This window comes from Crassostrea angulata, chromosome 5 (assembly GCF_025612915.1).
Source record: "Crassostrea angulata isolate pt1a10 chromosome 5, ASM2561291v2, whole genome shotgun sequence".
Classification (NCBI taxonomy): Eukaryota; Metazoa; Mollusca; class Bivalvia; order Ostreida; family Ostreidae; genus Magallana; species Magallana angulata.
The window spans coordinates 41,967,526-41,995,246 of NC_069115.1; the positions used below are offsets into that span (position 1 = coordinate 41,967,526).

A 27,721-nucleotide genomic window follows, 5' to 3' on the forward strand; every position below is an offset into this window, starting at 1 on the left:
AAAACCATCACGGGTATTTAAAAACATTTCTAGTTGGGTGAGTGTAAAGGTACTGATTCAGAAATAAGATTTATAGACACCTGATATGGATTAAAATATATGCACAGGTGAAAACTATGGGAAACAATTTGGACATTAAATGTGACATCTAAATGTAAATAATTCATGCATTTATTTCTTGCCAATTCAGTTGACGTCTTTATTTGTTCTTCAGTTACATACATGTATCTGTCGTACAGTTCTTCCAATATTATACAGCTGAGCATTCGATTTCATAATTAGATGCTACTTTTTAGTTTATCGTGCTTGCTTACTTTGTATTTACGGAATCAAATAACATATATATATATATATATATAATTACGTTATATTACAAACAGGAAACAAATGTAACCGAGCAGTGAAGATGGAGATGGTGTATCTGATGGTTTCACACAGATAAATATTCAGCTTGTACGTAATTAGTCAGTATCAACCGCCTCATCTATATTTCATGTCCTCTTTTAACTTCCGCTTGTATTAACTTTCCTTGTAACATTTTCCGCCAACCCATTCTCAGATAAGCAAAACAAATCTTTAAACAATATTATATATATTGGTATTATTAGAATAAATCGGCGCAATGAAGTATCAGCTTTATGTTGTCCTCTGTTTGTATTGCAGTACTACATTTTGCGCATCTTTGAACTGCGAAAGGTAAGTTTCACACGCTGAGTGAGTAAATTATTTTGTTTCCGTTTACAACAGCTAGCGATTTTAAAAAGAAATATTTAAACTGACTTTATATTTCATTAGTTATTTGATGAAATTCTTGTAGATTTGTTGTAAATTTTAAATACCTTCTGATATATTCGATCACAAGTGATTTTAATTTAAAAATTAATATTCTTGAAAGGAACTCGGATGAAAATTGTCTTGAAGATTGCCAATGGAACGAGATTTTAAACAAATGCGTTGGTCAGTTTTTATTTATGAAATAAAACCATATGCTTTTTGTATTGCGACAGTATATTTTTTCAAAGTCAATATAACTTAATGTTCACCTAAACTTGCCTTTTGTATCGTTGTTTAATGTTTCTGTCACATGACAGATTGTAACGTTGGATCATATGGGAAAAACTGTTCCAGTCTATGCAGGTATCCGAATTATGGAAGAGATTGTGGACAAGATTGTTCGTACTGCAGCCAAGAATTGTGCGATTCTACATTAGGTTGTCCGAAAAATTATGGAACAACTCAAAGGGGTACACAACTTAAAGATAATATGTAGAAAAGATATAATTAATTTCATTAGGGACAATATACTGTGGAATCATTTAATTTCATGGGGGGCAATTTTTGTTGATTGTGGTTTTTTTTTGCTGATTCGTGGGGATGTGATTTCGTAAATGCGTCGGATTTCAGTTTCAGTATGTAAACTAAATCTTTAATAATTAGTTTTGTTGAGGATGTTAATTGTGGGAGAGGGCTACCCACAAATACCACGAAAATTAAGCCACCACGAATTATAATGATGCCACAGAATTGTAACCTAAATTATCCCCATTATGAAAGTCACAGTGTTAACTCATATATTATGTGCTTAAATTAAGCAAATGGTATGTCGCCTTATCTAAGAAATTCTTTTTTAAACTACCATAACATTTTGATATTTTTATTTGTTTCATCTTTTAATGAAAAATTTAGGTTCAAAAGCAACAAAGAAAATATCTTTTGGTTCAGTTCAACTTGATTACGTCATCATCGGAGTAATGGCATTGGGGTTTTTAGTTACTTTTATAGCCATTACCTATTTGTTTAGAAGAAAACAACAATGGGTCCTAAATATCAGAAGATCATCTTTTGTCGACAGACTTATTTACCTCTGAGAATGACTTTGATTCGAAATCTCACAAAAAGAAAAGAAAATTGCTTTTATGTTTTACTCATTGGTTGGTTGAAATTGAAGGACAAGTGCGGAAAGTGGAGGATGATGTCAAATCGATGTGTTGATATAAAATTACTTAATTGATTGTTGGTTTAAGCAAACTGGTATTGATAATTATGTAATGAGTTGTTCAAAAGCATTGTATTACTTATGAATGTAATGTTGTACATATTATTAGATGTACATGATTGTATGTTTGTAAATAATCATTAAATGGAATAAACAGTGATTTTTGTCTTGCTAATATATTCAACTGAGATAGATATACATTTAATAGATAGATAATACAATACAATTCAATATTACGATAATAGAAATAAAACCAACTTAGCTGTAAGCAGTATTGCAGTATCAACGTATTACTGCATATACATGTAATCTTAATTTTAACGTACTTAGCTCTACTGTAGTCACATATATTTTCTCTTTCTTGAAGTCAATAATATATTTATGTTTGTAAACAAAAATTATGTTCATCAACTCTTGATTCTAAGGTCTTTTTGCTGGTGAAATGTGTTGCATTTATCATAAACAGGGCTTACAGTAAAGTTTAAATGATATATTGTGTATTTATGGCGCAATTAGTATGAATGGCAAACGTTACTTACATCATCAAATGGACCGGACACATCCCCGAATGTATTGTGTGTTGATCACATTATAATTACATCTACCGAGTATGATTCCCCCTATTTCTTAGATAACTTATGGTTAATTCATAGCTCTATTGAAACGGACAGGACTGGTATATGCACACCCTGTAAAATGATTAGTCTAAACCTATAGCGATCTAGGAAATATCGCGGACTGCAGGGCCTAATACTGATGTAAACCTCGAAATTCCGTAGGAGAGATCTTGACTGTTTCTTTTACCTAATAGACTGATGTACATTAACAATAATTTAGTGAATTTAATTTATTTTTAACAATCAGTTAACACTCAGTTAATTAATTTGTTAAAAAAGATGGAAATATAAAAAAATGAAAAAATGCTTTCTTTTGTGATTCATGAGGGTTATAAAGGTAGCGATCTTTGCAGGACAAATTAACCTAACCCGCTTATGCAGATTATATATTTTTGCTGCAATGTCCCAACTTCATATCCCCAATCAATCTCCAAGCAAAAGATTTTTTTTTTGTTCAAATATGTTACCTTTAAAATTGTCTAGATAGATTTCGTATAACAGATATTTATTGAAACCGACAACTGCTTTAAAATGATTCGGTCGTTCAAAGTGTTGTTTTGACGGTGGAGATAAGTTTTGTCGATTATCATTTGCCATCATATCAAGGGCCGTCCTTCAAAGTCCTTAAGTCAAACAAGACTAAAAAGAGTTTGCAAAAGATGCGGGTATTTTTTGTCAGTTATCTTTAAATTCATATCTAGGGGTATATTTTATTAATACGTTAAGCAAAACACCAGATTCGAAAACCAGTAATGAGCAATTAATAGCAGGAACCTAGGAATATATTGTTTAAATTATCCGCGTTTATGTTCAACTGTATTGCTCAAGTAGTTGACATCTGTAATGGTGAGTATTAGCAGTTTGAGCGTTGTATTTGAACGACCTGGGTAAAGGTAACGCTATAACGAACACTATAAATATACAGTTTACGATTAAATACACATACACAGATTAAATACAAAAATCGTAATTTGCTGTGTATTCTATAATGTACATATGTGATGAAATCTAATAACATAAGCTATTTGTACCACCTAGGTTATTATTTTTCTAAACGACGTATATACAATTACTAATAGTTGGTATAACAAACAATCTGAAAAAATGATACTGCTTTTTTATTTATAGCTGTTCACGATTTAACAAATCGAAATGGTCTAATGTTTCAACATGGAATTTGTAAACAATTAGGCATAATCCGTTGTGATTTTTGCGATTTCTGTAAAATAAAGTCATAGGCACACACTTAACAGATATATTAAATTATTATGGCTCACTAGCTTTGTCTTTCCTTATACGTATTTAAAGCATCAAATCATTTTAGTGGCGTGCTAACAGTAAACGGAAAAAGGAAACTCATGTATTTTGAGATAGGTTCCAATTACTATTTTCTGCAAATAACATTTTGTTGCAATGATATTCCAGCTCTTTGTTTGTTTTCATTTGCTCTGCAACATCACATCATTTGCAAAAGGTAAGCCTTATAAGTTTCATACACTTCCTCTTCTATGAACAAAACAATGACATGTTATTTCACTAGCATTTAAGAAGGCAGAAAAGCACAGTTTTGTCTAATGGTAATTCTTTCCATATTGTAGACAATTTCCTTTTTGAACGTGTAATATTGTAGTCAAACTTTTTTTTTTTTTTTTTTTTTTTTTTTTTTTTTATCTGTAATTTTTTTTTTTTTTATTTCACATTGCAAATCAGCCCATTAACATAATCCAACTATCTCGGGCAAAGATAGTTAGTCATAGAGTATGATTACATGTATTATAACAATTACAGCATATCTGCAAATTTCACAATATTAATTTTAAACATTTGTATTTTTGACATATTTACAAGTACATCGATATTGTATCTGATATTGTTTTTCAAATATAAAACTAATTCATTATATGTCTCTGTTTTCTTTTGAGATCTACAACACATTTTATATTTAAATATCTTGTAAGCTATGAATGACACAATAGTATTAAAATAGCGTATTTTTGTATTTCTCTCAAAATAAAAACCCAAAATAACATGTTTCCACTGTATATCAAATCCTATAATTAAGCTTAAAGTTGACCATATCATCTTAACATGTTCACACTCAAAAATCAAATGTTTTACATCTTCATTTTCGCTACACATATTACAAGAAGCAGAAGACCTATACTTGCATTTAAAAAGAAAGCTGTTACAGCACACTGTATTGTTCAGCATTTTGTAGTTAAATTCACATATTCGTTTGTCATATATATCTTTTACTTTGTTTTTGTATATGTCATTCCAATATTCTTTTCCCACTGAAAACAGTCTTTTAAACAATGCCTGGTGACAGGGAGGTTTGAATTTTTTGAACAATAAATTTTCGTAAAAAAATTTACATTTCTTGTCTTCAATACAATGTAAACCATTAATAAAAAGAAAATCACAATTGGATACTTTTTGTATATATTGACAACATTTCATATCAAATGTTAGTGATTTTTTATATATTGCATTTCTAACTATTCTATATTCACACATCCAGTTAGCTTTTTGTTTTAGAATACATGACAATTCTTGAGGCGTTTTGAATTGGCCATTAGCATTAAAAAGATCCTTTACATACAATATGCCGCTTTGAATCCATCCTTTATGACAGATTGTTTTATTATCAAATTGAAATAAAATATTGTTCCAAATTGGTTGTTTAGCAAAATTTATATCAGATAATTTATTAATGTCAATGGTTTTTTTACAATCATTGAAACTACAAAATACTTCTCTATAAAAAATAGGAAGTTTAACAATTATTTCAAAATTAGAGTTATTAGTCTCCGATACGTTTAATACATAATTGATATCTACATTTAAAATTCTTAGATAACTATCAACTATTTTGTTAATTATGCATGTTTTGTCAATCAATATTCTACACCATGCAGCTTTCAAGGCCTTAAACTTCGACTCAATATCAACAACTCCTATACCGCCATCTTCTTGCCTTCCAATTACAGTATCTCTTTTTATTCTATCTCTTTTATTCCAAATGAAATTAAATATACTCTTTTTCAGTTGTTTAATATACTCAGGGTCAGGCATAGGTAAAATAGAACCCACATAAATTATTTTAGATATAGCTAGTGAATTAACAATGCATGCTTTTCCAAATATAGTTAATTTTCTTTTTTTCCAGGACTCGAACAGTTTTTCCATATTTTGAAAAGAGTGTAACCAATTAAGTTCATAGCATTGATTTTTGTTATGTCCAATGTAAATACCCAAACATCTAACAGCATCGTTGGTTACATCAATGCCGCTAATATTATTATATTTGTCTTTTAAACTACCAAGTAGTATACACTGCGTTTTGTTTATATTAACTTTTGATCCAGCGTGTTTACAGAATTCTTCTACAGTCCTTATTGCAACATTTAAAGAAGAAATATTTTTCAAGGCTAAAGTGACATCATCCGCATGTTGTATAGTTTTTAAATCGTCTACCATGTTTGATATATTTATTCCTTGAATTTCTGAATTGTGTTTTAATTTATAAGCCAATATTTCCGCGACAAACAGATATAGAAGTGCTGAGATAGGACACCCTTGTCTTATGCCTCTTTTCATTTTGCAAGTTTTAGAAATCCATCCATTGTTCTTAACTCTAAAAATTGGATTTGTGTAAAGAATTTTGACCCATGAAATAAAATTTTCCCCAAAATTAAATTGTTTTAAAACTCGAAAAAGGAAATTCCACTCGATTGAATCGAATGCTTTTTCAAAATCTAAAAATAGCAATAAACCCTCATTATTGTTTTCCATGCAGTATTCATAGATGTCTAAGATTAATCTTGCATTTATGCCTATAAAGCGGCCTTTTATATATGCTGATTGTTCCTTGCTTATCAGTTTATCAATAACTGTTTGTAATTTTTTGGCAAGGACAAAAGCTAAAATTTTATAGTCGGTATTTGTTAAACTTAATGGTCTGTAATTTTTAAGGCTATTTTTGTCCCCTTTCTTAAATAAAAGAGTAATAAGAGCTAACCGCTGCGAAAAGGGTAGTTCCTGTTTATCGAAAATACTTAGTAAAACTTCATAAAAGAGTGGTCCAATTGTTTTCCAAAAACATTTATAAAATTCAGCCGGTATACCGTCTAAACCCGGAGATTTGTTATTTTTCAAATTATTGACTGCATCTGCGCATTCATCAATTGTAGGTAATGAGTCGCAAAATTCTTTTTCACTATTGCTAAGTTTTGGACATTCCACGTCATTTAAATAAGCATTTATATCATCATTTTTAATAGATTTACTTGTATATAAGTTTTCATAAAAGTGACACATTTCCTCTATAATTTCGCCATTACTTGCTACAGTTTTGTTATCGGTTTTTATTTCTAATATTGTATTGTTAGCTTGATGTTTCTTTTCCAAACCTAAAAAGAATTTTGTATTTCGTTCACCTTCGTTAATCCATTTTGCTTTAGATCTAATCTGCGCCCCTTTAGCTATTTCATCGTACATGTAATCTAATTCCTTTTCAAGTTTTCTTTTTTCATTCATATCAATATCTCCGCTAGGTAAATTTTCTATATCATCTATCCTTTTCTCAATCAATTTTATTCTATATTTTACATTGTTTCTGGACTGTCTTGCGTAATTAATGGAATAATCACGAACCTTTATTTTAAAGGATTCCCATTTTGATATTGGATCTAATGAGTCATCTATGTTTTTGAATAATTCTAAGATTCCGCGTTTGTAGTCTTCGTTTTCTAGATGCGAGATATTTAATTTCCAGTATCCTTTACCTCTCTCCAAATTACTAAAATTTAAATTACATTTTATTAACCTGTGGTCACTTAACCGCGTGTTTTTTTTATGAGTACCTGGTAATTTTCGAACAACAATATTTTTTACATAATCAATTGTATCATTGCGCACAAAAATGTAATCTATTCTACTCTTCGGGGAATTTTCTGCATCACACCATGTATACCCATTTTTCGTTGGATTTTTTTTCAGCCACACATCGACTAGGTCCAGCTTATTTGTTAGTTTACTTAACTTTTTACAGGATTTGTCATTTTCTTTATTTAGATTGCAATTGAAGTCACCGCCGATGATTAGTTTACTATCTTGTGGAGTATGGGACGAAATAAATGTATTTAGCGAGTTAAAAAATGTTATTCTATCACTTTCTTTATTGGGAGCATATAAGTTAACAATTGTAAGTAAAGTTTCATCTATTTTAGCATTTACCAGAAGTTTTCTTCCATCATTTGACTTATGTACATTTAATATATCTATATTACATTCTTTATTGAACAAAACGGAAACGCCTCTGCTAAAGGGGGAGTCGGAGAAAGCATGTATTGCTTTTCCGTTCCATTTTCTATCATACAATTCAGCACGTTTCTCTATAAAATGTGTTTCTTGTAAAAGTGTAATATTAGTTTTATTATTTTCTAGCCATGAAAAAATTTTATCTCTTTTTTCTGACGAATTAAGACCTCTTACGTTCACTGATACTAAATCTAAATTTACCAATTAATTTCAGGAACCTAGGAATATATTGTTTAAATTATCCGCGTTTATGTTCAACTGTATTGCTCAAGTAGTTGACATCTGTAATGGTGAGTATTAGCAGTTTGAGCGTTGTATTTGAACGACCTGGGTAAAGGTAACGCTATAACGAACACTATAAATATACAGTTTACGATTAAATACACATACACAGATTAAATACAAAAATCGTAATTTGCTGTGTATTCTATAATGTACATATGTGATGAAATCTAATAACATAAGCTATTTGTACCACCTAGGTTATTATTTTTCTAAACGACGTATATACAATTACTAATAGTTGGTATAACAAACAATCTGAAAAAATGATACTGCTTTTTTATTTATAGCTGTTCACGATTTAACAAATCGAAATGGTCTAATGTTTCAACATGGAATTTGTAAACAATTAGGCATAATCCGTTGTGATTTTTGCGATTTCTGTAAAATAAAGTCATAGGCACACACTTAACAGATATATTAAATTATTATGGCTCACTAGCTTTGTCTTTCCTTATACGTATTTAAAGCATCAAATCATTTTAGTGGCGTGCTAACAGTAAACGGAAAAAGGAAACTCATGTATTTTGAGATAGGTTCCAATTACTATTTTCTGCAAATAACATTTTGTTGCAATGATATTCCAGCTCTTTGTTTGTTTTCATTTGCTCTGCAACATCACATCATTTGCAAAGGGTAAGCCTTATAAGTTTCATACACTTCCTCTTCTATGAACAAAACAATGACATGTTATTTCACTAGCATTTAAGAAGGCAGAAAAGCACAGTTTTGTCTAATGGTAATTCTTTCCATATTGTAGACAATTTCCTTTTTGAACGTGTAATATTGTAGTCAAACTTAACAGCATCGTGATTAATAAAGAATGATGCAGAATGGTAAAGATTTAAGGAAATGTTATTATAAAAAGTAGATTAAATTATTCATTACAGACATGTATCTTTTTTAAACGTGTGATTTATCCTGCTCTGTGTTGATAGAATGTAAAATCGGATATATCGGAAGTAACTGCTCGAGTCCGTGCAGATATCCAAGTTATGGAAAAGGTTGTCAATTTGAATGTTCGAATTGCTCGAAGGAAATGTGAGATGCAAGATTTGGCTGTTTGATTCCCGATAAATCAATAGAAAAAGGTAGTAACTACATTAAAAAAATGACGATTTTTTGCATTAATCTATTTCATATAATTTTTATATTATATATATAATTGTAAAATCATATACATGTAAATATAAAATCATAAATCCTATTCAATTAACCATAGCTGGTTGATTACAGGTTTTAGCAAATTTTTTTGAATTATACCAGGTTGTATACAGGTTTTAGACAATTTAGTAAATCACCTATTTTATAGTTAAACTCTTAATTTATATTCTCATCATCATTTTTTACTATGATTTATTCTGATTTTAATTTTGATTTTTGACATGACCTCGATTATATGCTTCCGGCCACTGAAAAAATAGTACCACTGTCACTAGACTTGGTACATTGGTGGTCCATCTATACTACTAAATTAAAATAATAGACTCGAATTTTTTAGCTTTAATACCAATTAATCGGAAGAGTACTGTCTTTTGTTTTATATATTCTAAACATCATTGGTTCTTGAAGATTACCAATTTGTTTTTATTTTTTCTCAATCAAGCTTCGCTAATTAATAATCAACGAAAATTCCTCAAAAAATTCCGGAAATCATCTGAATTTTTTGAATTTTACAATTTTGTGCATGCGCATTACATTCACGGTAAATCACGGGAGGCTCTTTATTTTATGTTTCCACAATATCACATTTGCATGGATAAACTCAGACACGATAAAACAAATACGTATAAATTTTCATTAGAATTTTTTTTTCTGTTCATCAAAGAAAATACGGGTGACAACTCTAACACAGTGCATTTACTATAAAAAAAAAAAACCGGGAGTTTTGATTGTCAACATGGTGTGTAAAAAACGTTGTTGAAGAAATGTTGAATTCTGCAATTATAAAATTAAACTTTTCGAAGAAAGGTATTTACAGCTTCAACATGGTTTGTTATGAACAATTTGACTGTTATTTTCAATGCAACTTTATTAATTTTCTCCAAAATCGTTTTGGAGCGATTATGCGATTTTCTGCTACATTACGGGTATATGGGAGGCAGTCACAGATTAAATTATTCCAACTCAGCAGAATGTAATGAAATTAATAGCATTATTGTAGGCTTAAAGCTTGGTAATGCAAATGTCAACAATATACGGTGTGTCGATGTATCTATTTCGTAAATGTCCGATATCATATGCTATGTCAACCCGTGCACGCACGGGTCAAAATCTAGTTATTCATTTATATTTATCTATTTCTAAACTGCAGGACAACCCATACGTCCTGTACGGAGCATGTAAGTGTACCTCATCACATCTTAATTTCACTGTGTCAGTGCATTTGAGAGGTGGAGTAGGTATGGACGCCGGGTCGTATCGAGATGGAAGATAATACGTTCGCCATAGGTTCACAAAATTAGTTAACCGCTATACTATACTATATACAAACAAACAGTCATATTTCCACGGTGATCCATCGAGATACACCGGTTTCTCTGCAGACTGATGACTTACTTTAGACATTTTTAGTTTATTTTCAAATTTTAATTCTTTAATTTCTAAAATTAATTTTTAAAACTTACATCATAAATATGTTTTGTTTATCATTATTTAAATTAATCAAATTCTTTAAGCTCCCAAGGCATCATATTTCAGGATATTATTCATCGCCAATCTGGTTTGCCATAACGGTTATTGTACCAGTTGTCGGGCAACCAAAGATAAAATTGCACGCTTTCTTCTCCCAATGAAATTGTTTTTGGTGCCCATAATAGATCTGAATGTTTTTTTTACATCAACATTCTTATTTCACTTCCCTTATATTAATTAAGGTCTTCCGTTTCCAACGGAAGACCTTATACTGATTCTGATGGTTCTTCTTCATTATAATTTTTCTTCTTCTAGACGTTTTTAAATCCTCAATAACTTTTTTGTTTGTCATTTGATTTCATTCAAATTTTCACGGTATATTGTAAATTAAATTAGGTTTCTAGAGCACAAAAAAAAATTGAAATTGCAACTTCCGGTTTTGAGTTATTCCCTTTTTTCTAAAATTTTAGGGGCGTTAGTTTCCAGACAAAGGCTCAGAAATCGTCCGTAGCAAATAATTTATAGTAAAAAATCTTTATTATTGACACTTTGAATATTGTCCTCTGATTTTTGGATTTTAGTTTCTTCCAATTATTCCATTCGAATTAATCAGTCGAAATCTATGTTTTAAAAATAGCAAAATGTTTCTAATGTTTTAGCTTCGTAACTTTTTAGTTTGAAATATTTCCTAAATACATAAAGAACAAAAGTTGTGCATAATGTTAAGGGCTTTCATTTGACACCAATAAAAAAGGGCTGGCCCCTTAAATTAAGGGCCAGTAGCCCTCAAAAGATTTTGTTTTATAACTCAAAAACGGTTAGGATTTCGATATTGCTGTCGCTGGAAAAGTTGTTTGTTGGGATCTCATAAAGGTCGTTCCAATGTTATTTTGTAAGTGATTTGTGTAGTATGAGTGTAAAAAGCTTTACATGTTAACATGTACCTGCTTTCATTTGGCAAGTTAACGAAAGTCTTTGCGCGTAAAACTGGCAAAAAGTTACCACAGAAAGTATGATGATTTATACAGGAGGCTTTAATTCATGAGAAAAAAATTAGAACACATGCTTTTTTTTTTTAGAAGTTAAAGTCATTGTTGTTTAGTTCTTATAGTGCACAATCCTTAAAGACGAGAATCGAAAAACAAAACATTCTTTTTCCTTTCAAGTAAAACACAAAATAATTATTGAAAAAAAATTCTATGCATTACATTTTAGTTATCATACTGCATGCATTTAAAATCCACCTTGAATCAGAGATGTGTATTATTACGTAAGCTATCCCTCGCCCACGGCCGAGAAAATCGGTCACCATGGTCGCGGCTGGACTACCTAGCGGTCAGCGGTTATCTAATACACGAGAGTTGCGTCTCTCATATATGAGTTAATTTAGCTGCGAACTGAAGAATTATCAGTTTTGAGGCATTCAGAAGTTGGAGTTCTAATCGCTTTTCGCTATTCACTATTCGAATAGCGAATAGAATTCTGTGGTCGGTTCGCTATTCAAATTACCGTAAACATGCTAATAAACGTAAATTCAAAATTTCATATAAACTTCCCTTTTTAATTGAAAAAAATAGTTTTATAGTAAAAATTATTACTTGCTCACCTAGCCTGAACATTGACATAATGAACAAGGCCAGTAAGAGGCTTAGCTAGCCTTGCGAAAATGCGACATTTCGTATAATACAGTTATAATGGGATATCTTTCGAGGGGCTGGCTAACACCCTGTATCCCATATTTGGGCCTTCATATTTGATGGGGATGGGGCCCCGGGGAAGCCCAGTCGACCCTCAGAAGGAGTTGGGTTTACACGGCCATTAACAGGCCTAGCTAGCCTGGCGAATATACAGCATTTCGTATAATACAGCTAAAATACGATTTCTTTCCATGGGCTGGCTAACACCTGTATCCAATTTTTGGACCATCATATTTGGTGAGGATGGGGTACCAGGACAGTCCAGTCGACTCTCAAAAGGAATTGGGTTTACACGGCCATTAACAGGCCTAGCTAGCCTGGCGAAAAAGCTACATTTCGTATAATACAGTTAAAATACGATTTCTTTCAAGGGGCTGACTAACACCCTGTATCCCATATTTGGGCCTTCATATTTTATGAAGATGGGGCCTCGGGACAGCCCAGTCGACACTAAAAAGGAATTGGGTTTACACAGCTTATAAAAGGGTTAGCTAGCCTGGCGAGAATGCGACATTTCGTATAATACAGTTATAATGGGATATCTTTCGAGGGGCTGGCTAACACCCTGTATCCCATATTTGGGCCTTCATATATAGAGAGAATGGGGCCCCAATTTGGTTTACACGGCCATAAACAGCCCTAGCTAGCCTGGCGAAAAGGCTACATTTCTTATAATACAGTTACAAAGAGATTTCTTTCCATGGGCTGGCTAACACCCTGTATCCCATATGTTGACCTTCATATTTGGTGAGGATGGGGCTGCGGGTTAGCCCAGTCGACTCTCAAAAGGAATTAGGTTTACACAGCGAGTAAGAGGCTTAGCTAGCCTGGCAAAAATGCGACATTTCGTATAATACAGTTATAATCGGATTTCTTTCAAGGGGCTAGCTAACACCCTGCATCCTATATTTGGTCCTTCATATTTGGTGAGGATGGGGCTGCGGGTTAGCCCAGTCGACTCTCAAAAGGAATTGGGTTTACACAGCGAGTAAGAGGCTTAGCTAGCCTGGCAAAAATGCGACATTTCGTATAATACAGTTATAATCGGATTTCTTTCAAGGGGCTAGCTAACACCCTGCATCCTATATTTGGTCCTTCATATTTGGTGAGGATGGGACCTTAGGACAGCCCAGTTGACCCTCAAAAGGAATTGGGTCTACACAGCCAGTAAGAGGCTAAGCTAACCTTGCGAAAATGCGACATTTAGTATAATACCAGTTAAAATACGTTTTCTTTCTATGGGCTGGCTTACACCCTGCATCCTATATTTGGTCCTTCATATTTGGTGAGGATGGGGCTGCGGGTTAGCCCAGTCGACTCTCAAAAGGAATTGGGTTTACACAGCGAGTAAGAGGCTTAGCTAGCCTGGCAAAAATGCGACATTTCGTATAATACAGTTATAATCGGATTTCTTTCAAGGGGCTAGCTAACACCCTGCATCCTATATTTGGTCCTTCATATTTGGTGAGGATGGGACCTTAGGGCAGCCCAGTTGACCCTCAAAAGGAATTGGGTCTACACAGCCAGTAAGAGGCTAAGCTAGCCTTGCGAAAATGCGACATTTCGTATAATACAGTTAAAATACGTTTTCTTTCTATGGGCTGGCTTACACCCTGTATCCATTATTTGGACCTTCATATTTTATGAGGATGGGGCCCCAGGACAGCCCAGTCGACCCTCAAAAGGAATTGGGTTTACACGGCCATTAACAGGCCTAAATAGCCTGGCGAAAATGCGACATTCCGTATAATACAGTTATAATGGGCTTTCTTTCAAGGGGCTAGCTAACACCCTGTATACCATATTTGGACCTTCATATTTTATGAAGATGGGGCCCCGGGACAGCTGTGTAGACCCTCAAAAGGAATTGGGTTTACACAGCTTATAAGAGGCTTAGCTAGCCTGGCGAAAATGCGACATTTCGTATAATACAGTTAAAATACGATTTTTTTTCAAGGCGCCGGCTTACACTCTGTATCCGCTATTTGGATCTTCATATATAGAAGATTGGGGCCCCGGGACCAGCTAGCCGACCCGCAAAAGAAATTGGGTTTACACAGCCAGTAAGAGGCTTAGCTAGCCTGGCGAAATGCGACATTTCGTATAATACAGCTATAATCGGATTTCTTTCAAGGGGCTACCTAATACCCTGTATCCCATATTTTGACCTTCATATTTGGTGAGGATGGGGCTGCAGGTTAGCCAAGTCGACTCTCAAAAGGAATTGGGTTTACACAGCGAGTAAGAGGCTTAGCTAGCCTGGCAAAAATGCGACATTTCGTATAATACAGTTATAATCGGATTTATTTCAAGGGGCTGGCTCACACCCTGTATCCCATATGTGGACCTTCATATTTGGTGTGGATGGGGCACCGGGGGCCCCGGAACAGCCCAGTCGACCGTCAAAAGGAATTTGGTTTACACGGCCAGTAAGAGGCTTAGCTAGCCTGGCGAAAATGCGACATTTCGTATAATACAGATAAAATACGATTTCTTTCAAGAGGCTGGCTCACAGCCTGTATCCAATATCTGGACCATAATATTTAACAAGGATGGGACCCTGGGACAGCCCAGTAGACCCTCAAAAGGAGTTGGGTTTACACGGCCAGTAAGAGGCTTACGTAGCCTGGCGAAAATGCGACATTTTGTATAATACAGTTAAAATACGATTTCTTTCAAGGGGTTGGCTTACACCCTGTATCCCATATGTGGACCTTCATATTTGGTGAGGATGGGGCTGCGGGTTAGCCAAGTCGACTCTCAAAGGGAATTGGGTTTACACAGCGAGTAAGAGGCTTATCTAGCCTGGCGAAAATGCGACATTTCGTATAATACAGTTATAATCGGATTTCTTTCTAAGGCCAAGCTAACACCCTGCATCCTATATTTGGTCCTTCATATTTTGTGAGGATGGGACCTTAGGACAGCCCAGTCGACCCTCAAAAGGAATTGGGTCTACACAGCCATTAAGAGGCTAAGCTAGCCTGGCGAAAATGCGACATTTTGTATAATACAGTTAAAATACGATTTCTTTCAAGGGGCTGGATAACACCCTGTATCCCATATTTGGACCTTCATGTTTAGTGAGGATGGGGTCCCGGGACAGTTTGTCGACCTTCAAAAGGAATTGGGTTTACACAGCTTGTAAGAGGCTTAGCTAGCCTGGCGAAAATGCGACATTTCGTATAATACAGTTAAAATACGATTTCTTTCAAGGGGCTGGCTTACACCGTGTATCCATTATTTGGACCTTCATATTTTATGAGGATGGGGCCCCGGGACAGTCCAGTCGACCCTCGAAAGGAATTGGGTTTACACGACCATTAACAGGCCTAGCTAGCCTGGCGAAAATTCGACATTTCGTATAATACAGTTATAATGGGCTTTCTTTCAAGGGACTAGCTAACACCCTGTATCCAATATTTGGACTTTCATATTTTATAAAGATGGGGCCCCGGGACAGCTGTGTAGACCCTCAAAAGGAGTTGGGTTTACACAGCTTGTAAGAGGCTTAGCTAGCCTGGCGAAAATGCGACATTTCGTATAATACAGTTAAATTACGATTTTTTTCAAGGAGCCGGCTTACACTCTGTATCCGCTATTTGGATCTTCATATATAGTGAAAATGGGGCCCCGGGACCGGCTAGTCGACCCGCAAAAGAAATTGGGTTTACACAGCCAGTAAGAGGCTTAGCTAGCCTGGCGAAAATGCGACATTTCGTATAATACAGTTAACGTTATAATCAGATTTCTTTCCATGGGCTAGCTAACACCCTGTATCCCATATTTGGACCTTCATATTTGGTGAGGATAGGACCCCAGGAAAGCCCAGTCGACCCTCAAAAAGAATTGGGTTCACACAGCCAGTAAGAGGCTAAGCTAGCCTGGCGAAAATGCGACATTTCGTATAATACAGATAAAATACGATTTCTTTCCATGGGCTGGCTAACACCCTGTATCCCATATGTAAACCTTAATGTTTAGTGAGGATGGGGCCCCGGGACAGCCCAGTCGACCGTCAAAAGGAATTGGGTTTACACGGCCAGTAAGAGGTTAAGCTAGCCTGGCGAAAATACGACATTTCGTATATTTCTTTCCATGGGCTGGCTAACACCCTGTATCCCATATGTAAACCTTAATGTTCAGTGAGGATGGGGCCCCGGGACAGCCCAGTCGACCTTCAAAAGGAATTTGGTTTACACGGCCAGTAAGAGGTTAAGCTAGCCTGGCGAAAATGCGACATTTCGTATAATACAGTTATAATCGGATTTCTTTCAAGGGGCTGGCTAACACCCTGTATCCCATATGTGGACCTTCATATTTGGTGGGGATGGGACGCCGGGGGCCCCAGGACAGCCCAGTCGACCGTAAAAAGGAATTTGGTTTACACGGCCAGTAAGTGGCTTAGCTAGCCTGGCGAAAATGCGATATTTCGTATAATACAGTTAAAATACGATTTCTTTCAAGGGGCTGGCTAACACCCTGTATCCCATATTTGGACCTTCATATTTGGTGAGATTGGGGCTCCGGGACAGCTCAGTCGACCCTCAAAAGGAATTGGGTTTACACGTCCATTAACAGGTCTAGCTATCTTGGCGGCAATAGATATAAATATGATACAGTTATAACTGGAATATCGGCTGTCCAGTCTCCCATCAACTAGAATTTGGTTTACATGACTTACAGACATATTTGTTGATAGTTACTTGATGTCCCAAATATCATGTAAATAGCTATATGATAAATACTATTATAGGAAGTGACCTACATATCCATATCTTCATTTGTCACAATATAGTACTTGGTGAAATCAATGGACATTTAAGAAGGAGTTATTGTTATGAATGTATACATGTGTAAGGACATTCATACCATACAATTATTACAACAGTCATCTTAACAGGTTTTAAAATTAGATAGTCAGCTCTATCTCTCTTAAAGGATCAGACGTTAATAATTATTGGTATTACATGTAATAACATTTGCATGCATGTAGCAGGTTTTTGATTTTTATAGTGTATAAAATCAATAACGAATCAAAATTTTATGTAATATGTTCTTTAATCCCGTAAACAAAGGTCAACGAATATTTAAATCAATACGAGTCTTTGTTTAACTTGGTCTATCTCTCAATACATATACTGGAGTTCACACAGTGTGTTATTTCATAACGATTCATGTGCCATATGATTTATTATATATTAAGTGAGTATTATATGAAAATATAAAAAGGTCGACGGTTCAAGCCCCGGTGTGGCCACTTGCTGTTTGTTGTGTCCTTGGACAAGACAGTTTATCTACATTTGTATTAGTGCACAAAGATAAAATTAGGTCCCGGTTCAGGCTGGAAGTTGATCTACGATGGACTGGTGTCCCATCCAAAGGGAGTCTATGATTTTCATTTGATAAGCACAACGATAACCAGGAATAAAATAACGACGGTCACCCTCATTGGTAGGAGAAAGAATGGAAATAATATCAATAATTCAAATACTTCCAACAAGCTTGTTCCCCTCTTTACAGAACATTAAATGCTTCGTTTGTGCTCTCATACCGCTGAATCGCGGGAAACTTTCTTTTGTTTTAAATATCATTAATCTGTAACTAATATATTTCTTTCCAAATCGAACTTACTACCTACCAACCAAATAAGTAAGGCTTAAAACGAGTGTGAAATTAAACCTGGTAGTTGTCGAGACGAAAGCTTTCCCTTCACATAGAATGTATTTGATGGACATTGCCTCATGATCAGTTTGTATTTCAGAGACAATGATACATTTTTCAACACTTGATGAATTTTTTCAATTTTGTATGTATTTTAACATATTTACATTTTCAACTGTCTGTCTGTGATAACATAACGAATCAATTTTGAACCCTAAAACCCAATAACCTCATAAAACATGAGTGACACAAAATGGGCGTGTCTTACAGCACAACCGAAAAACGGTATTGGCTGCGCCACGTAGTAATACATATTATTATACGTTCATGTTAAATACCGAAATCTGATTGGTTTGGACGCAGTTGGTAATCCGTTCTAATACCCTCAGCGTTTGCAACACACTTGACAACGCGTAACACAACGAATATAATGCGCGAACGGTTCGCCGTAGAATTCGCGTCATTTCTATATATTTACATCTACCATGCATAATTTCCTCTATTTCTTACGGAAACTTATAGTTAATTCATAGCTCTACAGAAACAGCCAGACTGAAATCTACACGCCCTATTTATCGATTGGTCGAAATCTACAGCGGCTGAAAGTGACAGGACTGAAATTGACACGTCCTGTTTATCGATTGGTCTGAACCTACAGCGACCTTAGTAAAATCCCGGACTGCACGAAATAATCATGACGATGCCAGACTCAAAGTCTCACAGGAGACGATTTGGCTGTTTCTTTTAGCTAACGTACTTTTGTACATTAACAGTCATTTAGTGAATTTGACTAACTTTTCATAATCAGTTTATTAATTAGTTAAAGAAAGATGAGAGAGAGAGAGAGAGAGAGAGAGAGAGAGAGAGAGAGAGGGAGAGAGAGAGAGAGAGAGAGGATGCCTTCTAGATCAAGAAAACTTAACCCAAAAGAAAGGGGCTGGAATTTTTTTTAATTTTGTTTGTCGGGGGGGGGGGGGGGGGGGACTCCGACTCCCTCACTCTAGATATACGCATATAGTTGCCCATTCTAGGTACAGTTAGTTTTTCTCTGGTACTTATAAAAAATTATATATGATGTTAATTGACTAAATGTCATATACACACCGCCTCCTTTACATAAAATGCATATTTAAGGTGTTGGGGAGGGGTGGGGGATGGGGGGCATTGCCGCTTATAAACTTTTTGGATCTGATGCATAGTGAGATTAAGAAATAAACAAGATTAAGCAATTCTGTGTCTTGTGCGGTTTTTTTTATAAATATTGAAACCGAGCTCGACTGTCCTGTCAACAAATGGATATTTTGTTTATTAGGATAGCATATTAGGTGGCATGGGACGGTTTCGCAGGAAAGACCCTGTCAAATTTTAGACAAAAGGGTAAATGTGAGGTTTGGTTTGGTATTTGAGGGGTATCAATTCCTAGAATATCTATTTCATTTTTTCTGTGGATAGAAGAGCTTATGTCTATCTTATTGACATGCGACACTTAAGATGCGAAACTGTGACTTTAATTTTCACTTTCGATTTTATAATGGAAAGGGGGGGGGGGGTGTCAGAACATGAAATCTCACTGGGAGGGAACGTGTATGATTTCAAATCAATTGTTGAATATTTACATGGCTATAGCTGCAAATCCTGTCGTAGTTTATGGTAATTGCCGGGGATTGGAGAGTATAGGTATATCAAAAACAGCGAATAAGGGACAAATCTTCAAAAACTTTTGAGATCGACCCTGGCTATTTAAGTAAATGTTTTATAAAAGTTGTACATTATTTATTCTGCAATATCTGAAATGAGTCCTGACCTTCAAACCTTGTCTCTCCTACATTTAAACCAGTTTAAACAAATTTAAAAATCCGCTGAAAAATAAAACAGAAATACGACCAGTATCTGCTTAACATTTTTTCCACAGAGAAAAAAAACTCTTCTTTTTCAACCTAAAAGTTTAATATGAATGAACATTTCGAATTTCAGCAAAGAAAAAAAGAAACAAAAAAACATATAAATAAAATACAAAGCAACGAGTAAAATAAGGTGTATATGATTTATTTTCGATTCATTATCAATCCCCACAAACACAAGAGACAGGGTTTCCCCGGGGCCCCATCCCCACCAAATATGAAGGCCCAAATATGGGATACAGGGTGTTAGCCAGCCCCTCGAAAGATATCCCATTCTAATTGTATTATACGAAATTTCCAATTTTCGCCAGGCTAGCTAGGCCTGTTAATGGCCGTGTAAACCCAATTCCTTTTGAGGGTCGACTGGGCTTCCACGGGGCCCCATCCCCACCAAATATGAAGGCCCAAATATGGGATACAGGGTGTTAGCCAGCCCCTCGAAAGATATCCCATTCTAATTGTATTATACGAAATTTCCAATTTTCGCCAGGCTAGCTAGGCCTGTTAATGGCCGTGTAAATCCAATTCCTTTTGAGGGTCGACTGTGCTTCCCCGGGGCCCCATCCCCACCAAATATGAAGGCCCAAATATGGGATACAGGGTGTTAGCCAGCCCCTCGAAAGATATCCCATTCTAATTGTATTATACGAAATTTCCAATTTTTGCCAGGCTAGCTAGGCCTGTTAATGGCCGTGTAAACCCAATTCCTTTTGAGGGTCGACTGGGCTTCCCCGGGGCCCCATCCCCACCAAATATGAAGGCCCAAATATGGGATACAGGGTGTTAGCCAGCCCCTCGAAAGATATCCCATTATAATTGTATTATACGAAATTTCCAATTTTCGCCAGGCTAGCTAGGCCTGTTAATGGCCGGGTTCATTATGTCAATGTTCAGGTTGGGTGAGCAAGTAATAATATTTACTATAAAACTATTTTTTTCAATTAAAAAGGGAAGTTTATATTAAATATTGAATTTACGTTTATTAGCATGTTTACGGTAATTTGAATAGCGAACTGACCACAGAATTCTATTCACTATTCGAATAGTGAATAGCGAAAAGCGAATAGAACTCCAACTTCTGAATGACCAGTGTTGATTACACATAAAGGTTTATTCTTCAATTGGATTAAACGATAGGGTGTCAATTCAGAAATCGTTCAGTTAATTAATAAAAGCAATGCCATTCTCAATCTAATGCAATATCAGACACATATATCAATTGTGGGTTTTAAGTAAAAAAAGAATTTCTATTTGATAGAATTTAGTCATTAAATTGCAAACATTTCAAATCTTCCTAGGTTCTGAGCTGTGCGTGTGTATGCGTTAAACCTTTATGTAATCTATCCTTCGCCCGCGGCCGAGGAAATCATCCACGGCTGCACTACCTAGCGGTAAACGGTTATCTAATACACAAGATTCGCACCCGCACACTTACATGAATATGAACGTGTTTGAGTTTATATAGCCGTTAATACACTGAACACTGTTTTAATTTTATGTTATAAAAGTTTGTTCATTTTGTATTTAGTTAAATTAAACATTGGAGAGTAAATTAAAAAGTCGTTCTGAAAATTGATAAAAGCGATATTACTCCAAATCGGAAATACTCGTGAGACATATTTGAATGGTTGGTTTGTAAGTCTTAAATGTTTCAAAAACTGTACAAATAATGTTTTCAATCAACAACAAAAAAACAACAACACAAATATTAAAACTTTTAAATAATGATCATCACTCGCACATGGCCGAGGAGATCCCGCGCAAGTGACCTCTACATGTACCTTATCACGCGTGCATGTTTGGTATTTTGTACGAACGCAACTATTTTTATTATGTTTTAAACTATTTTATTGGTTTCAGATGAACAGATAAATTTATTTTACTCGAACAGTTGATTTATCATTGATTTATACGACAGCGTACAAGGTAATTTAAAAAATCAAATCAAATTATGATCAAAGTGCCATGTTTGCGTTCGGTGCTGACACGATAAAAGAATGCCCTGAATTAAGGCATTCGGTGATTATTTTAAAGAATATTCACATGAGTTTTGAAACAAGTTTTGTTTAGATTCTATCGGTCACATATTAATAACTTCTGTAGTGTTTCTACATGGTCGTTAGTTTCATTGTGAAAACGAACTTATTTCTGTGTTGCCCTCCCACCGCCCCGCTGCCATGTGCTCTTTTTTTTTAAATTCCAGATCTGTCGATAATCATTTGATAGTGACTTCTTCTTATGTGTAATATTTTCTCCTGGGCGTGTTTCTCTTTCCCACCCGTTTTTTTTATTCGGTCTGTCTTTGTAAATTTCAACTTTCTTTATTGCGTAAATTCAATCGCCACGTGATACCGAAACTCTTATGTCACTTTGAACAGCGCAAACAGCTCAGAAAACATATATAGCCCCAGCTTATTTATGGCTGCAGATCATCAATTGTTATGTAACTGATCAGCAGTTCGAAGGGTGCTTTCTTCAAAGTGGTCAATTATCAAACAACAAGACTTTCATTTTCACATTAAAGGTGCGAGATCGTAATCTGAGAACGTGGCTATAATAAATTAACATGTCGAACATGCTAAACTTCTATTATATATAGTTATAAACAGAATAATATATATTATGATTAAAAGTTTTAAGTCAAATGTAATTTTTTTTTAGATAAGAATTTATGAAATACGACTACATTATGCTATGCAGGTGGTCGCCATAGAAATCATCAAAGTATTGCAAGTTAGGACAGATTAGTTACTTAACTTACAGACTATAATATAGCGACCTCCAAAAATATATGCGCTTCTCAAAGTTACACTTCAGTTAGATGGACATGTGTTCTTGGGGATTTTCTTTATTGCTAATTATATGAAAATTGATTAAAAAAAAAAGTTTTATTGAAGTTGTGTGGTATGAGGATGTCATACAACCTAATTTACTTACAAGGTTAGCTACAGCCAGTGGAATACTAATTTTAGGTCAACAATGATTACCCAATCTATTAAAATACAAGATAAATAGAGAAGGCAAATATTGCCCACAAAAAACAAACATGGAACTTGCATCAAATTTACTTCATGTACATGTTACCAAAAATCCGACTGAATATGCGCCTTTGTCACATTTAATTAAATTAACTGAAAATAAAAACCGTAACACCATTATTTTTCGCTTATTTTTATTAAAGTTTCTCCCTTTTTTTTAAAAAATACATACGTAAACTTTCTCCGAGAAAATAACTGTTGATCCGATAAAGGAGAAAAAACTGACTTAAAAATAGGGATTTTGAATAATTATTATTGCATCGTAGAGAGAAGTAATATTGATTTCTGTAAATAATGTTATTAAATTTTACGTTACATAGCGGTGTCTGTATATCAGGAGTAAAACTTAGACGCTCACTTATGCATAAATTCTCCCGATGATCTTTGATAGCTGATTATTATTTTAAATGTTCAAGTCTACTCGTATTATCAAATAATATCAGCCCTGAATAAATTTTCAGAGATGCCATCAATTTTGGCTATTTACCAAATTTTGACAGCACGAAACAAATTCAAACTTGCACATAGTCTTAAAAAAATTAGAAAGATTTATTTACAGAAGTTACGTGTTTTTTATGCACGTTTTTACGTACATTTCCTTACATGAATCATGAGTACATGTAATATATAACAATCCATGCTACCCTGAAAAATTTAACTTGCCATTAAACTTCTCATTGTTTAAACCCCTGTCACACTGGAGCTGCGTCCTCACAGCGATCCTGCTGCGTAATTGAATAATGTAAAACGCCATGGTAAACGAACTAGAGTCTTCTACAGCGCCGTAACAACTCAACGGCATCTTCGTTCGCCGCGGTGGGATATCCTAGCCTAGAACATTTTAGAACGCCATGCGACGGCGCGCACTTTGAACATGCACAAAGAACGCGCCGTGGCTCTGTGTTCCGATAAACACGCCGTAGAAGTGGAGTAAGGTCGCCATGACAGCGCCGTAAAGTCTCCAACAGCGCATGTGCACGCAGTCAGCGCGCAGAGCACGCTGTGGATGCGCGGTAAAAACTCCTAGCACGTCATAAGCGCTCGGCGGATACCCAGCGAAAGGGCAGTTAATCGCCAAGTAGAACTTTGTGGAAACGTAGTTGGGAGCTCTGTAAGAACGCCTTTCTGAATTTTCCTTGCGATCCTACGGCGATTCCATGAATTTTACAACGCTGTGAACACGCCCTGGGAACGCAACTTTCTGTGACAGGGCCTTAAAGAGTTTTCAAAACAATAACACAAACTGTGTTCGACAAATAGTTTTCCTAAAGCATTTTCTTCCTGTCTTTATACAGGCTTTCAATCACAGCACGTTTTTATAACAAAAGCAGAAGTGAAATTTTAGTCATTAGTCATTATAATCGTTTGACACGATGACACGACACGATGACACGATAAATTTTCATCTCGCAGCAACAACGGAAGACCTACTCGTGGCTTTGCCACGAGCTTTGCTCTAGTTTTACTATATTATTCTAAATATCAATATCATTTTGATAAAATCTGTTTTTCTTATCCTCTGCAGTTGTAACTTTTACGGATTGTTTTGTTGCAAAAATAAACCAAACGTATTGATACTGCATTGCTTCCATGAGAAAATTAGTTTCCCCATAACCATGAGTTTTGCAATGCACGCATGTGAATGGAAACGAGGAAGATACTTGATATTACACAATTTTCAACTAATAAGCTTTACTCCACTTTTTGATGATTCATACAAATAAATGCACTTTTATATGCCATATTTACATTAGTTTACATGTATGTAAAAAAGATATAAATTGATGAAAACAGAACATTACATGAAGTATGATTGATAGTAAGACTGTATGTTATACAAAGTACATGTATATTATGTGCGAATGCACAGAGTAGAAAACAAAGGCAACATGGAGTGGAGAATCCGGTAGTATAGAACTGAATGTTTCTTTCAAAACACTTGGAATTTTTTTTGTTCATTCACTTAACGATTTACATCCAATCAGTATTCATGTAGTTACAATTCATATCCCATACATATAAGCATTTAGATTGAGCTGGAGAATAGACAAAATATTCAAATTAAGCTAACAAATTATTTCGTAATTTTAAACTATTTTTTATATTCTTTCCAAGATTGTTCCTGATCTGATATTTTCTGAGCTTAAAAGTTGCACAAGTTTGACATTTAAAGGTCATTTACTAAGGCAAGGCACGGCAGGTTGTATTGCAGCATCTGGTTTCCTTTGGTTTCTTGACTCGATATAATGGAAGAGAATATTGTTGTAACAATATTAATATTTAATGTTACGTAGGCTATATCATATGTGATTATGAAAGAATTCATTTTTAATAAAAAAAAAAGATCTTTTAAATGTTTATCGGGACGCAGTTTTTGTTTGAGGTCCTCTAAATTCCATGAATTCTGTAATAAAGATGTTGGATTGGTGATATCTTTTCGGTATCAATACTGTGACGTATCTCGTTGATGTCTGTAATATAACACGTACAGTTGTAGTCCTTACACATTTTGGTAGAATGTCTAAAATATCTTTGTCATCGGCTACATCCGTAGTCCTATTGTACTTTCGGCAATTCATTTCATCGGCGATCGGGTGTTTGAACCACCTTTACATATACATACTTTTTATTTCACGTGGGACAGATGGACAGATCTTCAATAGGTTAGTTATTGTTAACATATGGCAAAAGATACACAAATTTAAATAACACCAAACATAATATTGAACATAGTTTTGATAAATTTAAACACTGAAAGACTGGGTCGTGAACGAAGTGGTACTTATACCATTTGATCTATAGTTAGCATTGAGGGAAATTTCGGATATGAAAATGATTATGTGCGCAAAGTAAAGATGCTTTAAAATTTATTTCAAAAACCACATAAATGCTTTTTCTAGTCGATAGATAAGTTACACGTAGATAAGCTTAAAGCAAGGCATCTGATACGTGTGTAAGGTAACAATTTGATTTGCACAACTTATTACGTTAAAGAGTTTTGTGAAGGAATGTTATATCAATGACATTATTTTGCGGCAAGTCGTCATAATTTAACACTATGTGTAACACTATGTCTACTCCAGGTAAGAATGGATATTCTCAATTTTATAAGAAATTATAAAAGGATGTGAGACACATCTATTTTCTTCCTTTGTGAAGTTAATCCTCTTAAAACAATATTTATTTACTTTGACTTGTGAGGAAAATAACTTTTAGAATAGGACACGTAATAATAATTAAATATAAAATGAGGAAACTTAAAACGGGAAGAGGCAGAGCAAAATTAGTGGAATAAAACATCATCCCTCTCTAGCAGTTCTCATCCTTTGCTGCATCTCATTGTGTGCATCTTTAGACTGCAAAAGGTAAGTCAAGCATACATATTCAATAGCTAAAAAGTTCTATGAACAAATAAAGATAATATAAAAAGCAGCTGCTGCGTCAATATATAAGGCGGAGTTCGAAGAATTAAAAACATTTTGTAATTTTCTTTCCAATTGTCACCTGATTTGCTCATATCAAATAATTTCTGTTAGTTATTGTATATATTTAATGATAATACCCAATTTTGAAGTCTTCTTTAATTGTACTATTTCTAAAACAAATTTATTTCTAAAAAGATTTTTTTTCTACAATTGCAATTTCAATCGCGCTGCGAATTGTGATGATGAGAACGTAGCAGTGAAAATGAAACCTTTGTCTAGAGATTGCATCAAACCAATGGCTTTGATCGCGTTTTTCGGTCGAACAAGGAAAGCAAGATTCCATAATCCTCCCCCAACAAAAATTTTTAAAACTTGTATATATATCCGAAAACAACAGTACAAGTATTATACATTTCTCATCATCTTTGAATTCTAAAATTGATAAAACAACTTCTTTTTTCTAGAAAACAAAAAGGAAACGAGTTCGGATTCAGATTTTGCTATGATTATTGGTTCTTCTGTCGGATTTCGAGTTGTGATGGGGATTGCAGCTTTCTTTATTATTACAATAACAAACAGAATGTTTTACACGAGACATCTAAGAGAAAACACCCACTATGTTGGATCTTTGGTAACAAAACACACTATTTCCACGAATTAAGGACCCACAAAGCAATATATATGTACCATACTTTGTGATAAAAATGAACCTACGGACGGCGGAATTTACATGCTAGCAAGCACACTTCGATATGAAAATGTCCAAATCTAATGAAAATCAGTTATTCTTTTGCCAATATTATAGATTTTATCAGCAAAGATCATCTCTATGTTATAAATAGGTGTAAGGTTTTCTAAGATTATGAAAATTAATATCATATTTTTTATTAATCTACATTAATCTATTAATCTAATGGACCTAAAAGTAAAAAAAAATCCTCTTTTTTGATAATCACATGTTAAAGTCTCCAAAAAAATAGAAGAGTGAAGCTTCTAAATGAATAAAACACTGCTTAGTTTCCAATTTATTTAAAAGAAGAGTTGAATTAATTCGTTTCGCACAAATTAAATACAGGAAACAGGAATCATATTTGACAATATCCTAATTATTTAAATGATTTGCCGTAAAAATGGAATTGTATCGA

At 34.5% G+C, this 27,721-nt stretch overlaps 1 protein-coding gene across 1 annotated transcript; it reads left to right on the top strand.

The window, feature by feature from the left end:
* The first annotated feature begins 622 nt into the window (after window positions 1-622).
* Window positions 623-27,237, top strand: LOC128182695 (uncharacterized). Its single transcript, XM_052851413.1, has 4 exons — window positions 623-696; window positions 896-957; window positions 1,092-1,244; window positions 27,041-27,237. The coding sequence occupies exons 1-4, from the start codon at window positions 623-625 to the stop codon at window positions 27,235-27,237; spliced, it is 486 nt and encodes a 161-aa protein (XP_052707373.1).
* The last annotated feature ends 484 nt before the right edge of the window (window positions 27,238-27,721 follow it).